Source organism: Hippocampus bargibanti, linkage group LG10 (genome assembly GCF_051943395.1).
Source record: "Hippocampus bargibanti isolate YZ-2025 linkage group LG10, ASM5194339v1, whole genome shotgun sequence".
NCBI lineage: Eukaryota > Metazoa > Chordata > Actinopteri > Syngnathiformes > Syngnathidae > Hippocampus > Hippocampus bargibanti.
Window position 1 is genome coordinate 22,867,869 of NC_142743.1, and position 23,932 is coordinate 22,891,800.

A 23,932-nucleotide genomic window follows, 5' to 3' on the forward strand; every position below is an offset into this window, starting at 1 on the left:
GAGTTGGTGACGATTCCTGACGTCACGAAAGGAACGCCACTGACCGAGAAAGCGACACACAATGCATTTTGGGTACTTTGTTTGGTACTTTGATCCGTGTTGATGGCGAAATTAGAAGGAAAACACATAAATAACGCGATGGTGAATCGTTGTGTGTTGCACCGAGACTACTATTTGATACTAGTTGACACAAATTCCCAGCAGACAAATCAGCCCATTTCCAATGGAGTTTGGGTGCCATCTTGTACATTTTCAGGGACGCTACATTGGAGTCCTGGCGGCTCGAATTGATACGGAAAGATTTCTTTAATCGATTGCAAACATTTATGCTTTCCTCTTCAGAACTATTTGAATCATATTCATAACTGGATGAGTAACAAGAAAGCATCTTCTCCGAATCTGAAGCCATTGTTTTGATTCTAGAACAAGGCAAGACGTCATAACGTGACATCACGAACAAGGGGGCGGGACCTTCTGAAACTCTGCATTTCCGCTCTCGTGTTGAAGTCATTTTAATGGGGACATTTTAACTCATTTTTTATTTGTGTTTTGCATTTGACTAAAACTAGCAGCCTGCGTGTTTTGGGTATTGTAGATGCTATAAAACGTTTTTCTGACGTCAGTTAGGAAACCAAAAAAATGGTGTCGGTTGTCCTTTAAATGCAGTCAAATCCGCTGGCAGCGATCTGCTCCCAAAGCCATCTTTTTTCATCAGGTAGTGGATTTGTGGCTGTGGGTGGAGCCACTGCACAGTTGGCCATTCCAAAAGCTTGAATCACTCCTCTCGCCATTCACATTCCTGCTGTGGACGCTTCCACGCAAGTCGCGCTCGGCATCAGAAGTTTGCGGACTACGTTATTTTGCAAGTAAATCGAATAATGACCATGGAATTATTGTGTCCGGTACGGCTCGGACGACTTTTGCTGTCGAATTTATAGTGAGACTTCTTTCCGGATTTATCATGAAGGCTTTGATGTAGCTGAGGATCCAAAAATCGTCGTTTGTCGGAACGCAGCCGGAGTTTTTTTTTTTCATGCGACAGACACGCCGAAATGATGCTAACACGTAAGTTCTTTTTCCTTCCAATTTTGACACGCACATACACACGCGCGCAAACGCGTACTTACGCTCACACATATTCATGTAAATAAGCCAATTTGTTAATTTTCTGAGACTTAAAGATGTTTGGATTCTGAAAATATCATTTGAATTCTAATAATTGGTCCCACTTACAGACTTTTGCTCACAAATCTCTGTTCATCTCAGTTTGTAGAAATCAGTATGGTTTATTTGTTGATTTATGGGGGGGGAAACTATCGCAATTAGTGTTGTACAAATAAAATGTACTGCATTAATACTCTGGAACTCACTTCCTCCCAACATTCGTAACATGGATTCTCTTCCCACCTTCAAATCCCATCTCAAAACCCACTTATTTAAAATCGCATTTTCTGTGTAGCTCTTTCTCTTGTTTCTATTTATAATTGTATTTTATTTATTGTCTTCTATTTGTGATTGTATTTTATTTATTATAGTACCTATGCTTGTCTGTGACTGTAAAGTGTCCTTGAGAGCTTTGAAAGGCGCTTAAAATGTAACGTATTGTTATTAATAGAGAATGTCTTTATATATGCAGCGGTGACTGATCCCTTGGCTGTGATCTGTATTTGAGTCACAACCAAGAATTACTGTTTGTTTCACTTTCAGGTTATTTCATGTCGAGTAAAGGCATACAGTATATTCAAGTGTCCTTGCCTTTTGCCTCAAAGCTCCTTTTGCTCATGAGGGGTGATGAGATGAGACTGGACAAAATCCTCTTTTCAGCTGTGTTTCCAGGCTTAACTTGATTTGTGTGCTTTGGCTCTTCAGACTGTTTTTTTTTTTAAACCTCCTGCACATGCTTTTTTTTTATCAGATATCTCTCTTTGGACAAGATACAAAACGCAGCAGGCTTCAGGTCTAAGCACGAGGTAGCAGGCTCCAAGACACTTGTAGACATCACGGCATCACAGCGCCAAACGATGGCATTGTTTACAATACTAACAATGAGTGATCTAGTTGTTCAATGTTTCACAAACCCTGAATCGGGTTTTGGGCTGGATGTCTGGGTGATTTAGTGAACTGAAGGAAACCTGCTTCATCTTCTTTGCTTTGTGAAACAGGAAGTGAGCCGAGGCCTTATCTGCAGGATTTTACATCCATCTGGCGCGCGGCTCACATCCCGTGAGAAGGCACACATGTGAATTAATGCTATCACCTCTTTGCTGAAGGAAGCGCCATTTTGGTCTCCTAAGGCAATGTATTAAAGGACAACCGACACCATTTTTTTGTTTCCTAACTGACATTAGAAAAAAAAACGTTTTATAGCATCTAAAATACCCAAAACACGCAGGCTGATATTTTTAGTCAAATGAAAAACACCAATAAAAATGACTTAAAATGTCCGAAAACGACTTCAAAATGAGAGCGGAAATGCCGAGTTTCAGAAAGTCCCGCCCCCTTGTTCGTGACATCACGCCAATACGTCTTGCCTTGCTCGAGAATCAAAACAATGGCTTTAGATTTGGAGAAGATGCTTTCTTGTTACTCATCCAGTTATGAATATGATTCAAGTAGTTCTGAAGAGGAAAGCATAAATGTTTGCAATCGATTAAAGGAGTCCTCCCATATCAATTCGAGCCGTCAATGACAGCGATGTAGCACCCAGAAAATGCAGAAGATGGCGCCCAAGCTCCGCTGGAAATTAGCTGATTTGTCTGCTGGGAATTTGTGTCAGCGAATAATTGTCTTGGTGCAACACACAACAATTCACCATCGCGTTATTTATCTGTTTTCCTTCTAATTTCGCCATCAACGGTCGGTTGTCCTTTAAGTGGGCCCTGGTTGGGTAGGCTCACATCTGGCTGTGGAAAGCTTCCCGTTAGTTTGAATACGCATGGTCACCTGATCCCTTCAGCCCCTCTGTGTGAGCATAAATCTATCATCGAGGAAGCACGGTGTCCATTGGTATGAACCACCAATGCTCCACGCAGCTGCCCCTATGCTTGCATGAATGCGTGCATGTGTCTCAAACTGAGAAGAACCATACTTGTGGCTTCGTTATTTTTTAGCATGTGTGGTTGTGGGGGGCATCGCTTGAGGCAAGCCAGATGGTGATATTGCTGCCACTGTCTCAATCAGTGAGCAGCAGCCAGATTTTGTCATGGTGCACCAGCTGTCTCAAACATGGAATAACTTGATACCCACGAGGAGAAAAAAAAAAACATATGCCATCGGCCATTTTTGCATTCCACAACAGCACCGGAGTCCATTTTTTTTGTGAGTCATGGGCCCCTTATTGTCATCATCAACTCTCAACTACATCATTGTATGTGCTGCAAACAAATGGGATCAATTCTTCTCCCTTTTAGCAGTATCTGAAATAACGTCTGCCCGGACGCCCGGGCCGTGCAACTTTTACGGCGGGTGTATAACTTACAAAACGTCTCCGCCCGGGTGGCCGACAACTTTTTCAAGAAAAAAAAAAACAAGCGTTTGCGTTATTCCGATTTCGAAATCTTTGTTCGGTTTGGAAATTTCAGAATTTCGGTCTGTTTGGCAATTTTTAATTTCGGTTGGAATGGCAATTTGCATACTCGGCAGCCAATCAGAAGCCTGCATTGATGTTATAACTTTGTGCTTCCGGACTTTTTAGACACCATCTAGTTTCTCCACGTCGCAAGCAGAATCATACCTTCCTGTCAAGGCAGATCTACTTGTTGGTAACTTTTGAGCCGCATCTCATTTATCACCTCTCCTGTCTAGACTCACTTTCTAACTCCCTCAGAAGAGTTCCTCCATCCCTCCCCCTGACTGCAGTTTGGGGTCGTGTCACTTTTGGCGCTGCAAGGTCTACAAGCGATTGGGTTATGGCAGATAAGCCTCATGACAGTTGTTAAGTCAAGCATTCTTTTCAATCTGCCAACTTCAAAGCTTCAGCCACGGTGATAACTGTATTCGGTGCTCATGACCTGCAGTCTGCGTTGTCTGCAGTGGAGCCTTTGAGGTGGGAGGCAGCATCCTTTGTTTGTGAGCCGCTCAACAAAGTCCCACTGGATCTGAGCATTCCGAATTGGCCGAGCAAGACCCCGCGGCCTCGTGTGATGGAAGGGGAAATCTGGCCGGCAATTGTGAGAATTTCCTGCCACAGGAAAAGAAAAGAAGAGAAGGGGTGAGCGGAGTTGAAATGAACCCGGGGAGAAGAGGCGTTGGGAGTCGCGAGGGAAAAAAAAAAGGAAAGAAAATACCGCAATGGTTAATTTTAGAATTGGCCAAGACGTAGCTAGGGAGCAGCAATTTTAAAGGACAACCGACGTCTCCGGACAACTTGTGTCCATAATTTGTTAACATCGCTTCAAATGACTTCTACTGAGCGTATTTTACAAAGATTATATAGCTATATTTTACATTTTAAGACTCTCGCTGAATATTCCGGAAGTCTTGTTTTTGAGTTGGTGACGAGTACTCACCCTACGTCACTGAAGGAACGCCCCTGACTGAGAAATGACATACCTTGCATCACCTCAATGCATTTTGCAGTACTTTGTTTGGTCTGGAAACTTCGTGTTGATGGCGAAATTAGAAGCAAAACACATAAATAACGCGATGGTGAATCGTGTGTTGCATCAAGACTTCTACAGTGTATTTGACATTCGCTGACAAAAGGTCCCAGGAGACAATTTCCACATAGCTTTGTCGCCATCTTCTGCCTTTTTTTGGCGACTGTGAGTACTAAAGAGTTTGTCACTACATTTCTCTCCAGATGCATCAAAATGACCGGAATAAATTCTTTAATCGATTGCAAACATGTATGCTTTCCTCTTCAGACCCCTTGTTCGTGACGTCACACCAAGACGTCTTGCCTTGCTCGAGAATCAAAACAATGGCTTCAAATTCAGAGAAGATGCTTTCTTGTTACTCATCCAGTTATGAATATGATTCAAATAGTTCTGAAGAGGAAAGCATAAATGTTTGCGATTAAAGAAGTCCTTCCATATCATTTTGAGGGGTCTAGACTCCAAAGTAGCTCCCAGAAAATGCACAAGATTGCACCCAAGCTCTGTTGGAAATGGGATGATTTGTCTGCTGGGAATTTGTGTCAGCTAGAATCAAATAGTAATCTTGATGCAACAAACAACGATTCACGATCGCGTTATTTATGTGTTTTCCTTCTAATTTTGCCATCAACACGAAGTTTTCAGACCAAACAAAGTACCCAAAATGCATTGTGTGTCGCTTTCTCGGTCAGGGGTGACGTGAGGAATCGTCACCAACTCAACAACAAGACTTCCTGAATAGTCAGCGCGAGTCTTAAAACGTGAAATATAGCTATATACGGTGGAATCTTTGTAAAATACACTCAGTAGAAGTCATTTGAAGCGATTTTACAAATTATGGACACAACTTGTGCGGAGGCGTCGGTTGTCCTTTAAGAACCAATGTGTTCAGAGATAGCCAAAAGAGATGGAGAAAATGTCTTGGTTTATTTTTGTACCATTTGCAGTCAGGGAAGGTTCCCCTGCGTTCCTCATTGAGCTGCGAGGCCCTAGTCAACTAGGTCAAACTGACACACGCCCAAAAAAGTACAGAACTTATTCACTGACCAGAATTTTAGATTCCCTTGATCCTCCACGTCAGTGTTCTTTCGTTCCTCATTTATCCATAAATGTTGTTGTACCTCCATAAACAAACAAACGATAAAGAGGTATTTGTCATGAATGTGCAGTGAAGGAATTCTGTGGTCAATTTGTATCATAACTTTCCCATGACACGCCATCATTTCCCTGCTGCTTTTGGCCTTGAGTCTCATGAAAATATTGACAATATGACGCAGAGCGCCATTTAAAAAAATATTTTATTTGTATTTTTTGGGGGGCTGCTGGTGTTTGTTTTGTTTACACGATCTTTCAGGGTGTTTATTGTTTGGTCCGTCATTTTGTTTCACGTCTCAAGTACTAATAGCTATCTATTCGCTGGCTAATAGCTATCTATTCGCTAGTTAATAGCTATCTATTCGCTAGCTAATAGCTATCTGTTTGCTAGCTATTAGCTATCTATTTGCTAGCTATTAGCTATCTATTCGCTAGCTAATAGTTATCTATTCACTAGCTGTTAGCTATCTATTCACTAGCTATTAGCTATCTATTCGCTAGCTAGCAGCTATCTATTCGCTAGCTAGCTAGCTTGCTATCTATTTCAGTTACTTCCGGGTTGAATGAACGCTGGCGCGTGTGGGCTGCTGCTGCTCACCCACAGAAAAAAATGTATCCTGTGACTGTAAAGTGACATTGAGAGTTTTGAAAGGCGCTTAGAAATGAAATGTATTATTATTATTATTATTATTATAGGTCTGGTCAGTGTGCTTTGATGAGTTGTACTTCCGTCAAGTTGGCACCTGTCATCCAATGCGATGTTGTTATCAAGATGCAGAATGCTTCTATTTCTATTTCGACGAAACGGCTCTGTAAAACATTTATGGCTTTACAGCCACTGCAACTGTGAGGACGTTTGGTGTGTACACACAATCCCAGAAGCCATTGTTTGCCTTGGCTGCCTCCCCACCTATTATCTAGCCAGGAACAAACGAAGGCAGGGCCTTACAGACCGGTGGTCAGCGGCCACTGCAGCGCCACTCGGCTCACTTCCTGTGAGGGAAGCAGGAAGGGGACGTGAGGTCGTTCCCTGGCGAGGGCAAAGGAATTGGGACGGACAGTGCGGAAGACCAAAAAAAAAAAAAAAAAAAAAGGAAATGAGAATAAATTTGAACGAAACAGCCTGATTTTGTTGTAGAAATAGCGGTGGGTTGTGATTGCAATTCTGGGACATCGATTGCTTCTGCTGATATTTGGAGGAATGAGCAAAGATCGATTGTTGGAATGTCTGTTCCAGATTCCTCATGACCTATCTGCTTCCTGTTGAGAAATACAGTGATACCTTGACTTACGAACGCTTTAGCTAACAAACTTTTTGCCTTACGAACGTTAAATTTGCGAGAATATAATCTTGGCATACGAACACATGGAGCGCCACAATGGCTGGCGGACTAGTTTTCGGTGGAAGAACACCTAACCACAAGGCCGAACAGCGCCATCGTGCCTGCCGAACTACTTTTCACGAACGAGCCGGGTTATTAGAGCTTTTTTTTAGGGCTTTTTTCCCCCTCTACTCCCCACCCCCAGTCTTCGGTTTAGAGAACGGATTATTCTCATTTTAATTGTTTCCTTTGGGAAATTAATTTCTGGAATACACACTTTCACCTTACATACACTTTCTAGGAACCAATTAAATTCGTAAGCCTAAGTATCACTGTATTCCTATTGAGTCAATGAATGAATGAAAATGCAGGACTGTTATTGTCTGAATCCAAATTGTGCCTGCTGTTGTAGTATTATTTTGTCTTTGATGCGCACCAGAATGCACTGCAGTTAATTTGAGCACCAGTCAGTCTACACATGACCTCTGTCATCCAATATCCCCTCTCCTGAGCCACTTATTGGATTTCATATTCTTTTCGGGGGAGATTTGAGGGTGGAAACCTAACAGTGTGTTTACATGTATTTGCATTTTAATAGCTTTACTGTCTTTACACTGGTTTGTCTTTAAACATGAGGATGGACCTTGCAAACATGCACACACACATACACAAGTACACACACATTCCTGTTTCGACGATTTTGTGAGGTCCGGATAACTGCAGATAAGGAGTGAGGACCACCGTTGCTGATAAGTTTAGAGAAGAACTACTGTTACATTTGAACACTAAATGTCACCCAATTTCCCACTTCAACTTATTTAAAAACAAATAATAAAAAAGTGGACTTGAAACTGAAATAACAGCAGGAGTGAGGTTTCTGAATTGCTACATTCAAAGTCCTCACCCCTGTAGTGAATTTGGTTAAAATCTCGTTTTACTTGTTGTGGTATGAACCTTTTCCTCACACACACGCACACACACATACAGTTAGTAAAAAGTGTGTGTATCCAAGTGAAATGAAACTACACACCAAAAAAAAATCATTTTGGGTGAATTTGAGAGGACCTCTCTGAAACTTTAACAGATGCATATATGGTCCCTCTAGAAGCCTTTAGAATGAAAAACTTGTGAGGACCGGCCAAAAGGTCCTCATTTGTCAAAAATGTCCTCACTACGTATGGTATAAAATGTTAGTGGTCCTCACAAGACTAGTCATACAAACACACACACACACAAAATAAACGGTATATGCCTACACAGAAGAAAAGTTCTGAATTCCAGAAACGTTCAAATATTTGCATATTTTCCTGCTTCTATTAGCTCAGATTATACCTGTCGATGCAGAAACACATGCGCACATACCCACAGACACACTTTGCACATTGGCTATGTCAAATAAAGCTCATTTGGTCAAATCAAATGTGTGTTAAACATACTTTTTATTGGAAAACACGGTTGCATGCTGGTGTCAGACTTGTTGCTTCTCGAGCTGCCTGGCCCCTGCTGAGGGGAAGAGTAGACCCTGCGATGATCATGTCACGCCTTGTCGTTAGTGGGTTTGTCTGCCGTCTAGGCTTGCTGTTGGTATGTAAATGAATGTATAGACATGGTGTATGGAGACGAGGGGCTTTATAGCAGAAGCAGAAGAAGCGGTCTTATGATCCTCATGTGTCAACCATATTTTTTTTCCTAACAGCATAAAGTCATCTGTTAGTCACATTGAATTTCACAAACGCCTGTTATCCACATCACCCATCTTGAATAGTGGAATTGTGTTCTGAAGATGTTCTCCTGTAATCGCAAAAATCATCTCTTATGACTGGACTGTGAAAGTGTCAATTCATGCTTCAAAGATTCCTCAGTTTGCAGCTCTTATTTAGACCAAATTCACATGTTTGTAGATGATATTTGATATTATACCGCATACTATTAAAGGACAACCGACACCTTTTTTGAGAAAAACGTTTTATAGCATCTAAAATACCCAAAACACGCAGGCTATTTTTAGTCAAATGCAAAACACCAATAAAAATGAGTTAAAGTGTCCCAAAACGACTTCAAAATGACCCCGGAAATGGCCAGTTTCAGAAGGTACCGCCCCCTTGTTCATGACGCCATGCCAGGATACTCCTTCACAAACTACCCTGCCCCAGAATCAAAACAATGGGTTCAGAGAGTTCAGATTCAGAGAAGATGCTTTTTTGTTACTCATCCAGTTATGAATATGATTCAAATAGTTCTGAAAAGGAAAGCATAAATGTTTGCAATCGATTAAAGAAGTCCTTCCATATCAATTCGAGCCGTCTGGAGTCCAATATAGCTCCCAGAAAATACACAAGATGGCGCGCAAGCTCCATTGGAAATGGGCTGATTTGTCTGCCGGGAATTTGTGTCAACTAGTATCAAATAGTAGTCTTGATGCGACACACAACGATTCACCATTGCGTTATTTATGTGTTTTTCTTCTAATTTCGCCATCAACAACAGACCAAAGTACCCAAAATGCATTGTGTGTCGCTTTCTCGGTCAGGGGCGTTTCCTCCGTGATGTCACTTAGGGAATCGTCATTAACTCGAAAACAAGACTTCCTGAATATTCAGCGTGAGTCTTAAAACGTACAATATCGCTATATTCTGTGGAATCTTTGTAAAATACACTCAGTAGAAGTCATTTGAAGTGATTTTACAAATGATGGACACAACTTGTCCGGAGGCGTCGGTTATCCTTTAAATTTCAGGTTATGGTCCCACTTTCATCTGAGATCTTTACTTGCCATTCCTTCCTGCCTTTGTCATGCTAGTTTTGTTGACAAGTGTTTCTCATGACCGTGCTACATTCGTGCTTGCTGTCACAACACATCAGACAGGACCCTGTGTGTCTTCTGTGTGTGTGTGTGTGTGTGTGTGTGTGTGTGTGGAGGCGGGCGGGGGTAGTAGACTGAGGAGACGGGAGTGTGGACAAGCATTTGGCATATGTCAGCTAAATGGCTTTCGCATGTAATTGAGATGCTTGCTACTCTTGCCCCCCATTTGTCCCATTTACTTTATACGCGTGCTACAACACTTTGAGAGATGGTAGCCTGTCGCTGAGAAATAAATAAAACCCTAACTATCATGTTTTTGTGATTGTGAGACAACCCTAAGACAGTGTAGTTCTGGCGGCCCATCTAACATATTTTATGATGACATGATATGAATAACTGGTCAATGGGAACATAGTCAGAACAGACCTCTGCACTGTTTGACAAATTAAGGTGAAATAAAGTGTCAGTGTATCGGCTAAAGAGCTTAAGTGGCACACTCTCTGCACGATGGATGCTTGTGAGCTCCAGCTTTTAAACCATGTGAGAGGCGAATGACCAAATGTGAGATAGCTAATGAGGTCAATGGGTTCAAATTCAGTAAGGTGCAAATGGATGAAAGCAAGGAAAATGTGTGTGGAATTGCATGTGTACACATCCATCCATTTTCGACGGACATTTACTGAAAGGACAACCGACACATCCGGACAAGTTGCGTCCAGAATTTGTAAAATCACTTCAAATGACTTCTACTAAGCGTATTTTATGAAGATTCCACCGCATATAGCTATATTTTACCTTTTAAGACTCGCGCTGAATATTCAGGAAGTCTTGTTTTTGAGTTGATGACGATGCCTGACGTGACGTCACGTCTGGCACGCAACTTCGCGTTGATCCGGGTTGATGGCGAAATCAGAAGGAAAACACATAAATAACACGATGGTGAATCGTTTTGTGTTGCACCAAGACTACTACGTATTTGATACTAGTTGACACGAATTCCCAGCAGACAAATCAGCCCATTTACAACAGAGCTCGTGCGCCATCTTGTGCATTTTCTGGGATGCTACATTTCAGTCCAGATGGCTCAAAATGACACGAAATGACTTCTTTAATCGATTGCAAACATTTATGCTTTCCTCTTCAGAACTATGAATCATATTCATAACTGGATGAGTAACAAGAAAGCATCTTCTCCGAATCTGAAGCCATTGTTTTGATTCTGGAGCAAGGCAGTGTGTGACCAATAATGACGTCACAAAGAAGGGGGCGGGACTTTCTGAATCTGCCCAGTTTCGAGCTCATTTTGTGGCATTTTTATCGGTGTTTTGCATTTGACTCAAAATATCAGTCTGCGTGTTTTGGGGATTTTTAGATGCTATCAAACATTTTTCTGATGTCAGGAAACAAAAAAATGGTGTCGGTTGTCCTTTAAGTGGACTTCGGAATTCACTTTCATTGGTAGGGTAGTGGTTTATGCAACTCATCCTGGCTATCGTCTCGGTTTAAAGCCCTTCGTTATCAGTCTCTTTTTGATCACTCAATAAAATGGCAGCAATAAAATTGGACTTTATGATGACAAAATGTCACATGCTCTTCACCTGTCATTTTTATTTGTGTCCTGTATGTGTGTGGTATGAATCAGATTTTTTGATAGGTTGTGTTACTCAATCTAACAACCCTGTGGTTTCTTTTGTTTTGTTTTTTTCTTCCTCTGCAGAGATTGAAGCCAAAGAAGCCTGTACCTGGCTCCGAGCAGCAGGCTTCCCACAGTATGCCCAGCTCTATGAAGGTCAGCATCGTCCGACTGATTGTCGTGAGAGATAAATTGCAATTGAGGGAATTATGGAAAGGATTGTATGGATTGATTATTTTTTTTGAAGTAGCATACACCCTTGTGCAAATTAATTGCACCACACGGTGATCTTAACTGTTTGCTGGTTTAAATCATTCTAATGTTTGTGAAAAGTCCAGAACAATAGGGGTGGTATACTTGTTTGCCAGGCCTCTGATTGGATGATTAATGCATTATCTCATCCTAATCCCTTTTCCGTCGGGTATAAAAAGAAGTGGTTTTTGTCCTATAAATCAGTTCTTCTTCAACGAGATGGATACAACACCGCATATTTCTTTGCACAGCAGGACATTATTGTGATAGATTGGCCTGGCAATTCACCGGATTTGAACCCGATTGAGAATTCATGGATTCGTCTGTGTGCGAAAGATTTCACAACAAAAAAGCCCTAATTTGTACTATAATTAAGACCTGGTACAGTACAGGGACCCTTCCATCATCTGTCAAAATCTGGTCGATTCCATGCCAAAAGGCATCGCTGAAGTGATAAAGAACAGGGGAGGACACACGTCTTTCTAAAATGTATTAATTTAAATCATTTGACTTGTCAAAAAATGTAAACAATCAATTTTATGACAAAATAACATGGCGGTGCAATTATTTTGCACGAGGGTGTAACTGAAACGTCTAACCTAAGTATTACTGCTTGTCCGAGTTCACAAACTGACCTAATTGTATTCCATTTAATTGAGATAAAAGGAGTGCACGTTCTATTCTTTCGGCTAATGTACATTTTTTGGGGAATCATGCACAGCTCTACTCCTTTTTTTTAATATCACTGCAAGTCAAAATATTATTTGTCAGCAGTTCTTAGTTCATTCACACTTCACCGTGAAATGTTTTCTATTGGTCCAAATGGCTCTTTGTTGTTGTCGGTGGGGAGACTATTTTTATACACCTGTGCAGTGTGAATCAGAGGCAAATTGAGAAGCACCAAGGCTTCACAACTTATTCCGCTATACACAGTTAGGAATGTGTGCGGATGAGATGATAATAATAATAATAATAATACATTTCATTTCTAAGCGCCTTTCAAAACTCTCAAGGTCACTTTACAGTCACAGGATGATCAATGAAAAGGTTTCTTCAGCCGTCTGACGCTGAAGTGGCAGCCACATGCGTCAGCGTTCACTCAAACCGGAGAATAACTCAGATCGAAAGTTAGCTAGCTAGCTAATAGATAACTAATAGATAGCCGGCTAGCAAGTTTGATAGCTAATAGATAGCAAATCAATAGCTAGCTAGGAAGCCATGTCGATAGATAGCTAGGTAGCCAGCTAGATTGTTAACTAGGTAGCCAGCTACCTAGCTAGCTATGTAGCCATCTAGATACACATTTTCTGCTCTTATATCCGTCTCTATTGTCCTTACTGTCAAGACGATTGCCCCTCTAAAGATAAGCAAGCTGATAGACCTCTGTCAGTACAGAAAACCCAAAGTGCTGGTATTCCCTCAATAGTGTTGTCTTATCATCACTCCCCTTAGGGTTTGGATGGAGATTCCCATTCAGGGTTGGGCCACAACATTCCAACAAGCGCTTGAATATTAGCCGAGCACTTATTTGTGCGGTGATTTGCTTTTAAAGGACAACCGACGTCTCCGGACACGTTGTGTCCATAATTTGTAAAATGGCTTCAAATGACTTCTACTGAGCGTATTTTACAAAGACTCCACCGCATATAGCTATATTTTACATTTTACGATTCGCGCTGTATATTCCGGAAGTCTTGTTTTTGAGTTGGTGACGAGTCCTCACGTTACGTCACTGAAGGAACGCCCCTGACCGAAAAAAGGACACATTGTAGCAGTCCTTCCATCACGTCAATGCATTTTGCTGTACTTTGTTCAGTCTGAAAACTTCGTGTAGCACCAACAAGAGGCAGAAGACGGCGACAAAGCTCCGTGTAAGGAATTAATCAGCGTGTGGAAACGGGCTGATTAATTCCTTACCCGGAGCTTTGTTGCCATTTTCTGCCTCTTTTTAGTGCTACATTTCCCGCCCTCATATACCTCAAAATGGCACGGAATTTCTTCTTTAATCGATTGCAAACATGTATGCTTTCCTCTTCAGAACTATTTGAATCATATTCATAACTGAATGAGTAACAAGAAAGTATCTTCTCCGAATCTGAAGCCATTGTTTTGATTCACTAGCAATGCAAGACGTCTTGGCGTGACGTCACGAACAAGGGGGCGGGACCTTCTGAAACTCGCCATTTCGAGGTCATTTTGAAGTAGTTTTTGGACACTTTAAGTCATTTTTATTGGTGTTTTGCATTTGACTAAAAATACCATCCTGCGTGTTTTACGTATTTTAGATGCTATAATTTTTTTTTACTGGTGTCAGTTAGGAAACAAAAAAGTGATCTTGGTTGTCCTTGACAGGAGAGCAGAAAGAAAAAAATCAGTCGGAAGTAAGAGCTCCGAGCTGCGGCGGAGTGCCTATTGTCATTCTTCAATCAATCGCTCAGTGCTCCACATCCCCCCTGCCTGTTGCCTCTGAAAGCCGCAGCTGGGTTTGTTTGGTCGGATAAGATGCCACTTCCTCTTGTAGCTTTTTATGCCGGCTACGGGGGGGGGGGAGAGCGAGGACGGAAGATCTCCGTGGGTGTTTCAGTGTGTTGTTGTTGAGTTTGATCTGAACTCATTGAGCTCTATCTCCCTTCAGATGCCCAGTTTCCCATTGACATCTCTTCAGTCACCAGGGACCACGACTTCCTTGATCGAGATGCCACTGAGGCTCTCTGCAGGTGGGACTCGTGCGAATATAAATCCTTTCTCCTTCCTCTGATGTTATGATCCATTCCTGCTGCTTCCACTGCCTCTTTTCTGTAATTATCTTTCGGTGCTACCAAAATAAAAGCATAAGGGTTTGACTTCAAACGAAAGGGTGTTTGGGAAGTAGCCTAGGGGATGAAACGATGACATGATAAGTACATTGCTCTTCTTTACTCTTAGCCCTTTTTTATGTTTTCTGATTCCAAGGCGGATGTCCTTTACCTTCACTTTTCCCAGATATCACTTTTTCCCCAATAACTATCTTATTTCAATAAACTTTTCTGTTTATGCTGAGGTGTCTATGCATTTACTGGTGATACCTCAGCTCACGAACATATATCGTTCCCAGAAAGCGTTTATGAGGCGAAAAGTTCGTCTTCCGAACATTTATTTCCTATAAGAAACTATTAAAATGAGATTAATCCGTTCCCAGGTCCCCATAAAACATAATTTTCTACTAAATAAGCCTTAAAACTACACAAAAAAAACATTATTTTATGTATAATAAATGTTCTATTGGATTGTAACTAAAGAAATAAACTACTGTATAATAAAGTTGTTTTATTTACCTTTGTGATGGCAGTTGAGCTTGTGCGCCATCTCGTGCTTTTTCTGGGCGCTACATTGGAGTTGATACGGAAGGACTTTTTTAATCGATGGCAAACATTTATGCTTTCCTCTTCAGAATTATTTGAATCATATTCATAACTGGATGAGTAACAAGAAAGCCTCTTCTCCGAATCTGAACTCTCTGAAGCCATTGTTTTGATTCCGGAGCCGGGCAGTTTGTGAAGGAGTATGTTTGTGTGATGTCACGAACAAGGGGGCGGGACTTTCTGAATCTGCCCAGTTCCGAGCTCATTTTGTGGCAGTTTTGGTACACTTAAAGTTATTTTTATTGGTGTTTTGCATTTAACTAAAAATATCAGTCTGCGTGTTTTGAGTATTTTAGATGCTATAAAACGTTTTTTCTAATGTCAGTTAGGTAACAAAAAAATGGTGTCGGTTGTCCTTTAAGTAACAGGAGGTGGAAGGGGCTGATTGAGGTTAATGGCGTTTTCGTGATGCTAGGTTCATCAAATTCAATTTTTCAGTAATAAAGCACAGCAGGTGTGCATTCACACATCTGGAAGTGATCATATCAATGTCGCCCCCCCCCAACTGCTGCCACCCCCACCTCCTCCTGCCAAACTATTCCTCAGTTTCCATCCCTTCATCTCCCCATTGTTACATGATCGCCTGTAAAAGCTCTCCAGAGGGACCCCGCCACTCTCGCTCCCCTTCACCAGGTGGCTGGGGGATAAGCTTTCTGTACCCCCCACCCCCTCCCAGATTTTGCAGTCACTTCAGCAGATTACATTCTCTCCCTTTTGCTGCCTCCCACTCATTTGTTTGCAGTTCATTAAGGAGCCTGAGAGACGACTGGCGACTGTCTTCTTTTCACTCCCCCCTTTTCTACTTTCTTATGCCCTTTGTGTTCTGGGGTCTATTTTTTTCCGTAGATACTCATAAAATTGTCAAAAAATTGATTTAATTCAATAGTTTCACATGTAATGTACATTCACAATACCCAATGAAATATTTCCATAATATTGCAAAAGTCGGAATTATGATTTAAAAGTCGGAATTCTGAGTTAAAAGTCAGAGTTCTGAGTTAAAGGTCGGAATTTTGGGTTAAAGATCGGAACTTCAAGTTAAAGGTTGGAACTTCAAGTTAAAGGTTGGAATTTCAAGTTAAACGTCGGAATTTTGAGTTAAAGGTCGGAATTATGATTTAGAATCGGAATTGTGATTTAAAAGTCGGAATTGTGATTTAAAAGTCGGAATTATGATTTAAAAGTCGGAATTCTGAGTTAAAAGTTGGAATTTCGAGTTAAAGGTCGGAATTATGATTAAGAAGTCGGAATTATGATTTAAAAGTCACAATTCTGATTTAAAAGTTAGAATTCTGAGTTAAAGGTCGGAATTTTGAATTCGAGGTCGAAATTATGAGTTAAAGGTCGGAATTATGCGTTAAAAGTCGGAATTCTGCGTTAAAAGTCAAAATTCTGAGTTAAAAGTCGGAATTTGGAGTTAAATGTGTGTGCGTTACTTCCGGGTTGAATGAACGCTGGGGCGTGTGGCTGCCGCTGCTCACCCACAGAAAAACTTATCCTGTGACTGTAAAGTAACCTTGAGAGTTTTAAAAGGCGCTGAAAATGAAATGTATTATTATTATTATCATTATTATTATTATTATTATTATTATTATTATTATTATTATTATTATTATTATTTTAAAATATAATCTGTTGATTGCTTATGTTTCATTGCAGGAGGCTCAAAACTCTCAACAAGTGTGCTCTAATGAGACTGGAGATTTCACCGCAAAGAAAAAGGGTAGGTTTAAAGCTCACCCACTCCCTGCAACCGCATTTGCAATTCATCACCTCAACAATCAGTCCAGCTACAGGAGAAAGCTGTATTATACTTCTCTTATGAATGTGCTGGATCCAGCGTATGTCATAATAAGTGGAACTGCAAGAAGCCCAAAGGGATTGGAGAAAAGGCTTGAATCAATGAAATCATGAGGCGGCAGGTTTCCCCTTAAAGGACAACCTCTGGACAAGTTGTGTCCATAATTTGTAAACTCACTTCAAATGACTTCTACTGAGCGTATTTTAATAAGATTCCACGGAGATACGGGAGGACTTCTTTAATCGATTCCAAACATTTATGCTTTCCTCTTCAGAACTATTTGAATCATATTCATAACTGAATGAGTAACAACAAAGCATCTTCTCCGAATCTGAAGCCATGTGTTTGATTCTAGAGCAAGGCAAGACGTCCTGGCATGTAGTTTTGGGACACTTTCACTCATTTTTATTGTTTTTTTGCATTTGACTAAAAATATCAGCCTGCGTGTTTTGGGTATTTTAGATGTTATAAAACATTTTTTTCTGATGTCAGTTCGGAAACAAACAAATTTCACTGAATCAAACACGCTTCTGTCTGTGTGTTCCAAGTAATGTCGAACCTGAACAGAGATGGCCACTTGGAGACAAGAATGGCTGTCTTTCAAGCAAATTAACCTTAATTCCTTAATGGTCTTAAGTGCCACACAGTAACACCCTTGTCCCGTGTGTGGTGCTATTCATTGGGGTGACCTTCTCTGTGTCACCTTTCGTTTCGGAGTTTGGTAGTCAAAGAGGTCATTTGCCTTCCAAGTGGGCTGACAAACAAGCCCTTATACTGCGTAGGAATGCATTGATTCCCCCCCCCCCCCTCAAAGCCTCCTCATGGCTCTCTTAGATTCGTGGCTACGCCCCTAGTATGGACATCGACCAGAATCATCATCAGTTGTGATGTTATAGAAATACATTTGAGCATTTGGCCCATCACGTACACCAAAGTTGTGGTCTGAGGGCGGATTGTCTTGGTGATGGTCTTCACCCAGTTCAGTCTTGATCCAACCTGTCGACAAGAATAGATTTTCTTTTGAACAGTGATCACAATCCGCAGCATTGCTTGGAGGAATGCTTTTAAGAATTGATGATAAGGTATCTAAAGTGTTGCCAAATGTTTGTGTAGGTGTATTTGGTGTATCAGCTGCTGTCTATTGTTATCTCACATTCCAAAAAAAAGTATAAAATCAGTAAAAAGCCATTGTGGAATGTGTTGAAACATCCCAAAGACTCTTTGATTGTTTTTCATAAATCATTAATGTTGATTAACAGCCTGGTTAAATATGGGTTTGACACGTTGTAAAAAAATTAAAGAATTGATCTGGATTGTAACTACTCATTTGCAAGCACCATATCTTTCTAAAGGGTTTGTGGTCACCATAGGTTAAGGGTCAACTAAGTTACTTTCTTATAGGGAGGTGAGTTCACCTGTGGAATCTGGGAGAATCGACTAAGTGTAGAATGACAGGCAGTATCAGTGAAGTTGTCTGACACAACTAAAATACCAACGGATTGGATAAAGACCGTGTAGGAACTGACTGGCTGGCTGGATTGCAATCTACGGCATCAGAATGGAATTTTCTGAAATTGCCAGTGGGCCTGACATATTTCAACCACACTGGGGGAGGTGTCCATTTAGGGAAGATGTATACTATGATGTAAATGCCTCCTACATTGACTGGCTATTAGCTATCTATTCGCTGTCTAGCTAGCTAGCTGTTAGCTATCTAACCGGCTGACTGGCTAATAGATAGCTAATAGATAATAGATAGATACTAATAGATAGCTAGTATATAGTGAATAGGTAGCTACCCAGCCGAATAGATAGCTAACAGATAGCCAGCTAGCTAGCTATATAGCAAATAGATAGCTAATAGACAGCGAGCCAATGTAGGAGGCACATTTACTCAGTATGCATCTTCCTTAAATGCACACCTCCCCCAGCTTGGTTTCAATGTGTCAGGCCCACTGGCAATTTCAGAAAATTACATTTTGATGCCGTAGATTGCAATCCAGCCAGCCAGTCATTAGCTATGTAGTAGCTAGCTAGCTAGCTAGCGTTTTATTTATTTGAGTTATTCCGGGTTGAGTGAACGCTGGCACATGTGGCTGCCACTGCTCACCCACAGAAAAACTGATCTAGTGACTGTAAAGTGACCTTGAGAGCTATCTATTAGCTAGCCAGCTGTGTAGCTGGCTATCTATTAGTTATGTTTGCTAGCTCGCTGTCTGGCTGGCTGTCTTTTAGCTATATAATAGCTAGCTAGCTAGTTAGTTGGCTATCTGTTAGCTCGCTGGCTGGCTATCTATTAACTATGTAGTAGCTAGCTAGCTTTTTATTTATTAGAGTTATTCCGGGTTGAGTGAACGCTGGCGCATGTGGCTGCCGCTGCTCACCCACATAAAAACTGATCTCTAAAGTGACCTTGAGAATTTTGAAAGGTGCTTATAAATGAAATGTATTATTGATATTATTACATGGTATGCAAATATTTTTTGTGAAGTCTGGAAATGATGGAACATGTTACTCGTCAACATGAATAAACTAAATTAGGCATTAGGGAATCAAGTTTCTTGATTTTTTTTTTTTCTACATTTTTTTAGAATTATGTAAATTTCGGAAACCTGTACGACTCCGTGCAATGACGATCGTTGTATTTGTCTTGAATGTATTGAAAGAGAGAAATAATTGACTCTCTTGCTGTCTGTTGTACAGAGTGAAGACTCAGATGAGGATGAGCCGTGTGCTATCAGTGGCCGCTGGACATTTCAGAGAGACAGTAAGCGCTGGTCCCGGATGGAGGACCTGGAGGTTTTCTCCTCATTGTACACAGATTGTGCACCGTCATCTTCAGCAAAGGACCAAGTATCCAAAAAGACCAAACTGGCACTGTGCGAGGGAAATAGTTCTGAAAGCGTTCTAACGGATCTCAGTGAACAACCAGAAGTGAGTTCCATCCATAGCAGTGGAAGTGGCGGAAGAGCAGAGGAGAAGCGTTGTAATCCAAGCATTCATTCCCCAAACGAAGTCATTGCCGTCGGAGCGACGCGAGCCAGCTCTGTAGCGAGTATGTGTTCATCATCAGGCACAGGCGGGTCAGTGTGTGCCAATGAGGACTCTCTGTCCGATGGGCTTCCTCCGTCTCCCTTGGAACTCGGACAGTTCACCTTTGATCTGAAAACGGGAGAACTTGGAGGAAGTCTGGATGGTGGCGGGAGCAGTGGTAAAAGCACAAGATCACGTGCCAAGAGCTTCCTCAAGAGAATGGAGAGTCTACGGCTCCGCAGTGGCACCAGTTCTAAGAGAAAGAAGAAAGGGAGCATCAGCGGTGGGAAGATTGAGATCAGCGGCCCTGTCATCAAAGAAGGTCTTGATGATGACAAGTTGCGGAGACTCAACTGTGTAGATATCCCAAGTCTCAACCTCAACCAGAACCTCAATCACCAACAACATCCAACCCAGACTATGACACTTAACAGGAATCGTTCTGTGTCCTACTCAACTCAAACGAGCAACGGTAGCACTGGAAGCACCGGGAGCAGCCAATCGGAAGCCAGCAGCGGCAGTGCGGTGAGCACCCCAAGCCCGGTAACCCGAGCTCGTAGCCACAGCACCGCGGCAGGCTCCGGTAAGAGAGGGGGGATGTACTTGGAGGGTTTTGACCCCTTCAGCGTTCTCCAGCAAGCATCCGATCGGCAGCCGACGCCCAAATCGGCCCCACCTATCCCATGCCAAGCAATTACTGATATGAGCATTGATGAGCAGAACAGAAGAAACAACCACAGAATTCAGGAGAATGGCAGACAAGCTGAGGAAGAGGAAGAAGACGAAAGCAGGATCTTTTTCTATTTACCGGAGGGTCACAAGCCAGGCACTTTCCCCAAAGCGCTACAAGATGGGAGTTCACGCAAAAACGACAGTAGTGATAACGGAAACCCCGTGATCCTGAGAGGACGCCAAAGTAGGCGCCTACGTCGCGTCTCGTCCAGCTCAGTGGACAGTCGCCTCAGTTTTTACGACAATGTCCCATACATGTCGCGAGACGAGGCTGCAGAGGGGGATGAGCGGAAACTGGAGGAGGTGCTGCAACATGTAAATGGCCTGCAGCATTTCGTGAATGCCTGGTCCGAGGCCGTGGCGGCTGGCGAGGAGGAAGATGAGGAGGACGAGGAGGAGGAAGGAGACTCAGATTCAGTGTTGGACTCTGCCTCACCGTGTCCATCGTCCCCTCTGCAAAACCATCTAGAAGAGACTGAAAATGGAAGTGACCAAGACAGCACAGGAAACCCACTGGCGGAGAGCGAGGATGGGTTGCGGGAGAGGAGGGACTCGGGAGTTGGGGCATCATTAACAAGAACCAGCAGGTCAGTCGACAACCTCAAAAGTGCCTTACCGTTGATTTTTCTCCTTGTATAGCACTTTGTATACAGTTGAGTTGAGTTTTACTATGCAGTTTGTACAAACTTCATAGTTCAGTCATGATTTTTAGAAGGAAAAAAAACAGCATTGTGATTGTCTACAGACCCCTGATTCTGTAAACCTTCCGGCCAACGTTACCTTCATTTTATACGAATGGAAAAAGACGTCAGTTCCTGACATCAAAACAAAGTCTAACAGCACAAAGAGTACTCTATAGCTGGTGACAGCAAAAGATGAACAGGAGACACGCTCTCCTTATGTAATGCTCAGGAATGCTGTTTGGTCTCCAGGGAGATCGTTGCTACTTTTCTAGGAATCCACCGACAGGCTTACATTTGGTGACAGGATTTTTTCGACAATCTCCTGATTGATGTGTACACAAATCCCTGTAATCCTTAAAACTGGATTGGATTGGATTGGATTTACCTTTGTTAGTCTCGCAGTGGAAAAATTGACATTTCACAGCAGCAAAGTTATGAAAGGAAGACGAAAGGAATGAAAGAAGTAGAAAAACAAAATACATGAGCTGCTGGAAAGGCAGCCACTCTTACGGTGCCATCTTGAAATCATGGATGATGGATGTGTGTATGTGTATTCGGGCTTTTGTTTGTATGCAAAAGAAGCACAACTGCTTCATCTCAACGCAGCTCTCTTCTTAACATCTGCCATTTCCTGTTTTATTTTTATTTTTTTACCCCGTGCTCCAGGCCACAGAAACTCCGCTGGTTGAGCTTCCACAACTCCCATCGGCCCAGTTTGGCCTCAGCCCAGCTCCAGATTAGCAGCCAGTCTGTACTGCAGATGAATCTTCTTCAGAAGCTCTCGCTGCTTCAGCTCACCGCCTTGCTAGAGAGGCACACCCCAACGAACAAACATGGCTTCAGCTGGTGAGTTGACTGCACGACGCCACACAAAGAGAAGACCACAGTATTATATGGTTTTGAAGCCAGGCGCGGATTTAAAAAATGGCAGTCCGAGACTCAATCCATGCTTTGGTCTCCCACCCGCCCGTCCGTCTCAGTTTCCCCGCATCTGCAGGTCATTGTATAGTGGGGTGACGGCTCTCGTCACAGGTTCGGTTTCACATTCTTTTCCCAGACCTGTAATTGCTGGGAAGGGGCTTATATTGTCCTTTACTCGAAGGGGCAATCATTGTTGTTCACACGCATGGTGTTACGAGAGCTGCAAACTGGAAAGATCTGTCGTTAACAATGATCCTCCATCTTTCCTTCTCAATCACCTTCATTCTTCCCACAATTGTCCAATTGCTTTGAGTATACCATATAGTTTCTGTCGTCAACTGCAGATAGTTTTTTTTTTCTTTTTCGTTTTTCCTTTTTTTAAACTTAAATGTACACATGTGACTGGGACCAAAATTGCAGGGGGAAATCCACAAGCTAGAGATATTTATAAAACAAAAAACATGAAGTACAGCAAATCCACAAAAAAAACAAACAAACAAAAAAAACATCAGTTTTGTAAATGTCGGTAAGGCTCTAGCAACAGTGCTATACATTATTGTCTGAGTAAGAAGACTATCCAGAAAAGGTTCCGTGAAGAGATGTGTTATTCCGGGACCGTTTTTTTCCCAGCTCAAGGTCAGTTTTGAGTACTAGAATGGAACTTTGGGGCTGCGCTCAAAGACAGCGGCCACTTTTGTTGGCAGCTGGAGCACTCCACATATTCAGAATTCCAAAGTCCGAATCATAATTTGCTCCCATTGCTATGTACTCCCAAAATGGTGTTCTCAGAATAAGTCTGAGTGTTCCGAGCATCGCCACAGACAAAGATGAGCTTGTTCAGAATCACGTGTAAACATTTCTATATTCATCACTCTGACACCCTGATATGTTTCAGTGGTGTAAGGACACACAGCAAACACACAGCCGATACAAATACAGTGATGCCTCAGTTTGGCTTACGAACTTTTCGGTTTACGAACGTTAAATTGATGAAAACATTGACCTTGGCATACAAAGTACTTTTCGGGATAGACACGGGACTGCCACAATGAGTGATGTGTCGTTCGTGAACGAGCCCGTTCTCCTAACAAGAAAATGTCAGCTGGCTTGATTTGGTCGTCGGTTAAAGCCACGCGATTGGTCAAGAACGCAGCAGTAAATGGCGGGTTTTACAGACAGAGAGAGAATGAGGCTGTTCTCCAAAAAACAAAATGGCAGCCGCCTTTTTTTGTCCTCTATTCCCCGCCCCCAGTCTTCGGTTAAAGCCACGTGATTGGTCAAGAACGCAGCAGTGAGGGGAGGTGGTTTAAACATTAAAGAGACAGGCAGACGACAGAAAGAGAGTGACAAAATGGATAGAAAACAGTGACATTTGGACTCGTTTGAACTTTGATAAAAGCAGAGTGTAGACTGCAAGATTAAAATAACCCATCAATCAGGCTCCACAAATAACCACAAGCCATTGGTACACTTAATGCAAAAAGCTATCAACCCAGCTAAACAGAACTCAATTGATGAGGAACTAGGTAAAATTATCGCAGAGAAAGCACCTACAAGGGATCATTCCTCAAGATGGTGAAAGAAGAAGGCTACGTTCCTCATCAAGTGTTTAATGCTGATGAAACCGGCCACTCAATTCCATCAAGCCATCAATGACCATC

At 42.1% G+C, this 23,932-nt stretch overlaps 1 protein-coding gene across 4 annotated transcripts in view; it reads left to right on the forward strand.

Annotated features, from left to right (window-relative positions):
* The window catches only part of dlc1 (DLC1 Rho GTPase activating protein), a 91,326-nt gene that overhangs the window by 51,926 nt on the left and 15,468 nt on the right, over positions 1-23,932 (forward strand). For all 4 annotated transcript variants that reach the window (XM_089006532.1, XM_089006533.1, XM_089006534.1 and 1 more), the window contains 5 exons: positions 11,533-11,604; positions 14,336-14,417; positions 16,761-16,824; positions 19,606-21,254; positions 22,017-22,196. In XM_089006532.1, the coding sequence (XP_088862658.1) occupies positions 11,533-11,604; positions 14,336-14,417; positions 16,761-16,824; positions 19,606-21,254; positions 22,017-22,196 (2,047 nt within the window). The remainder of the gene's footprint in view (positions 1-11,532; positions 11,605-14,335; positions 14,418-16,760; positions 16,825-19,605; positions 21,255-22,016; positions 22,197-23,932) is intronic.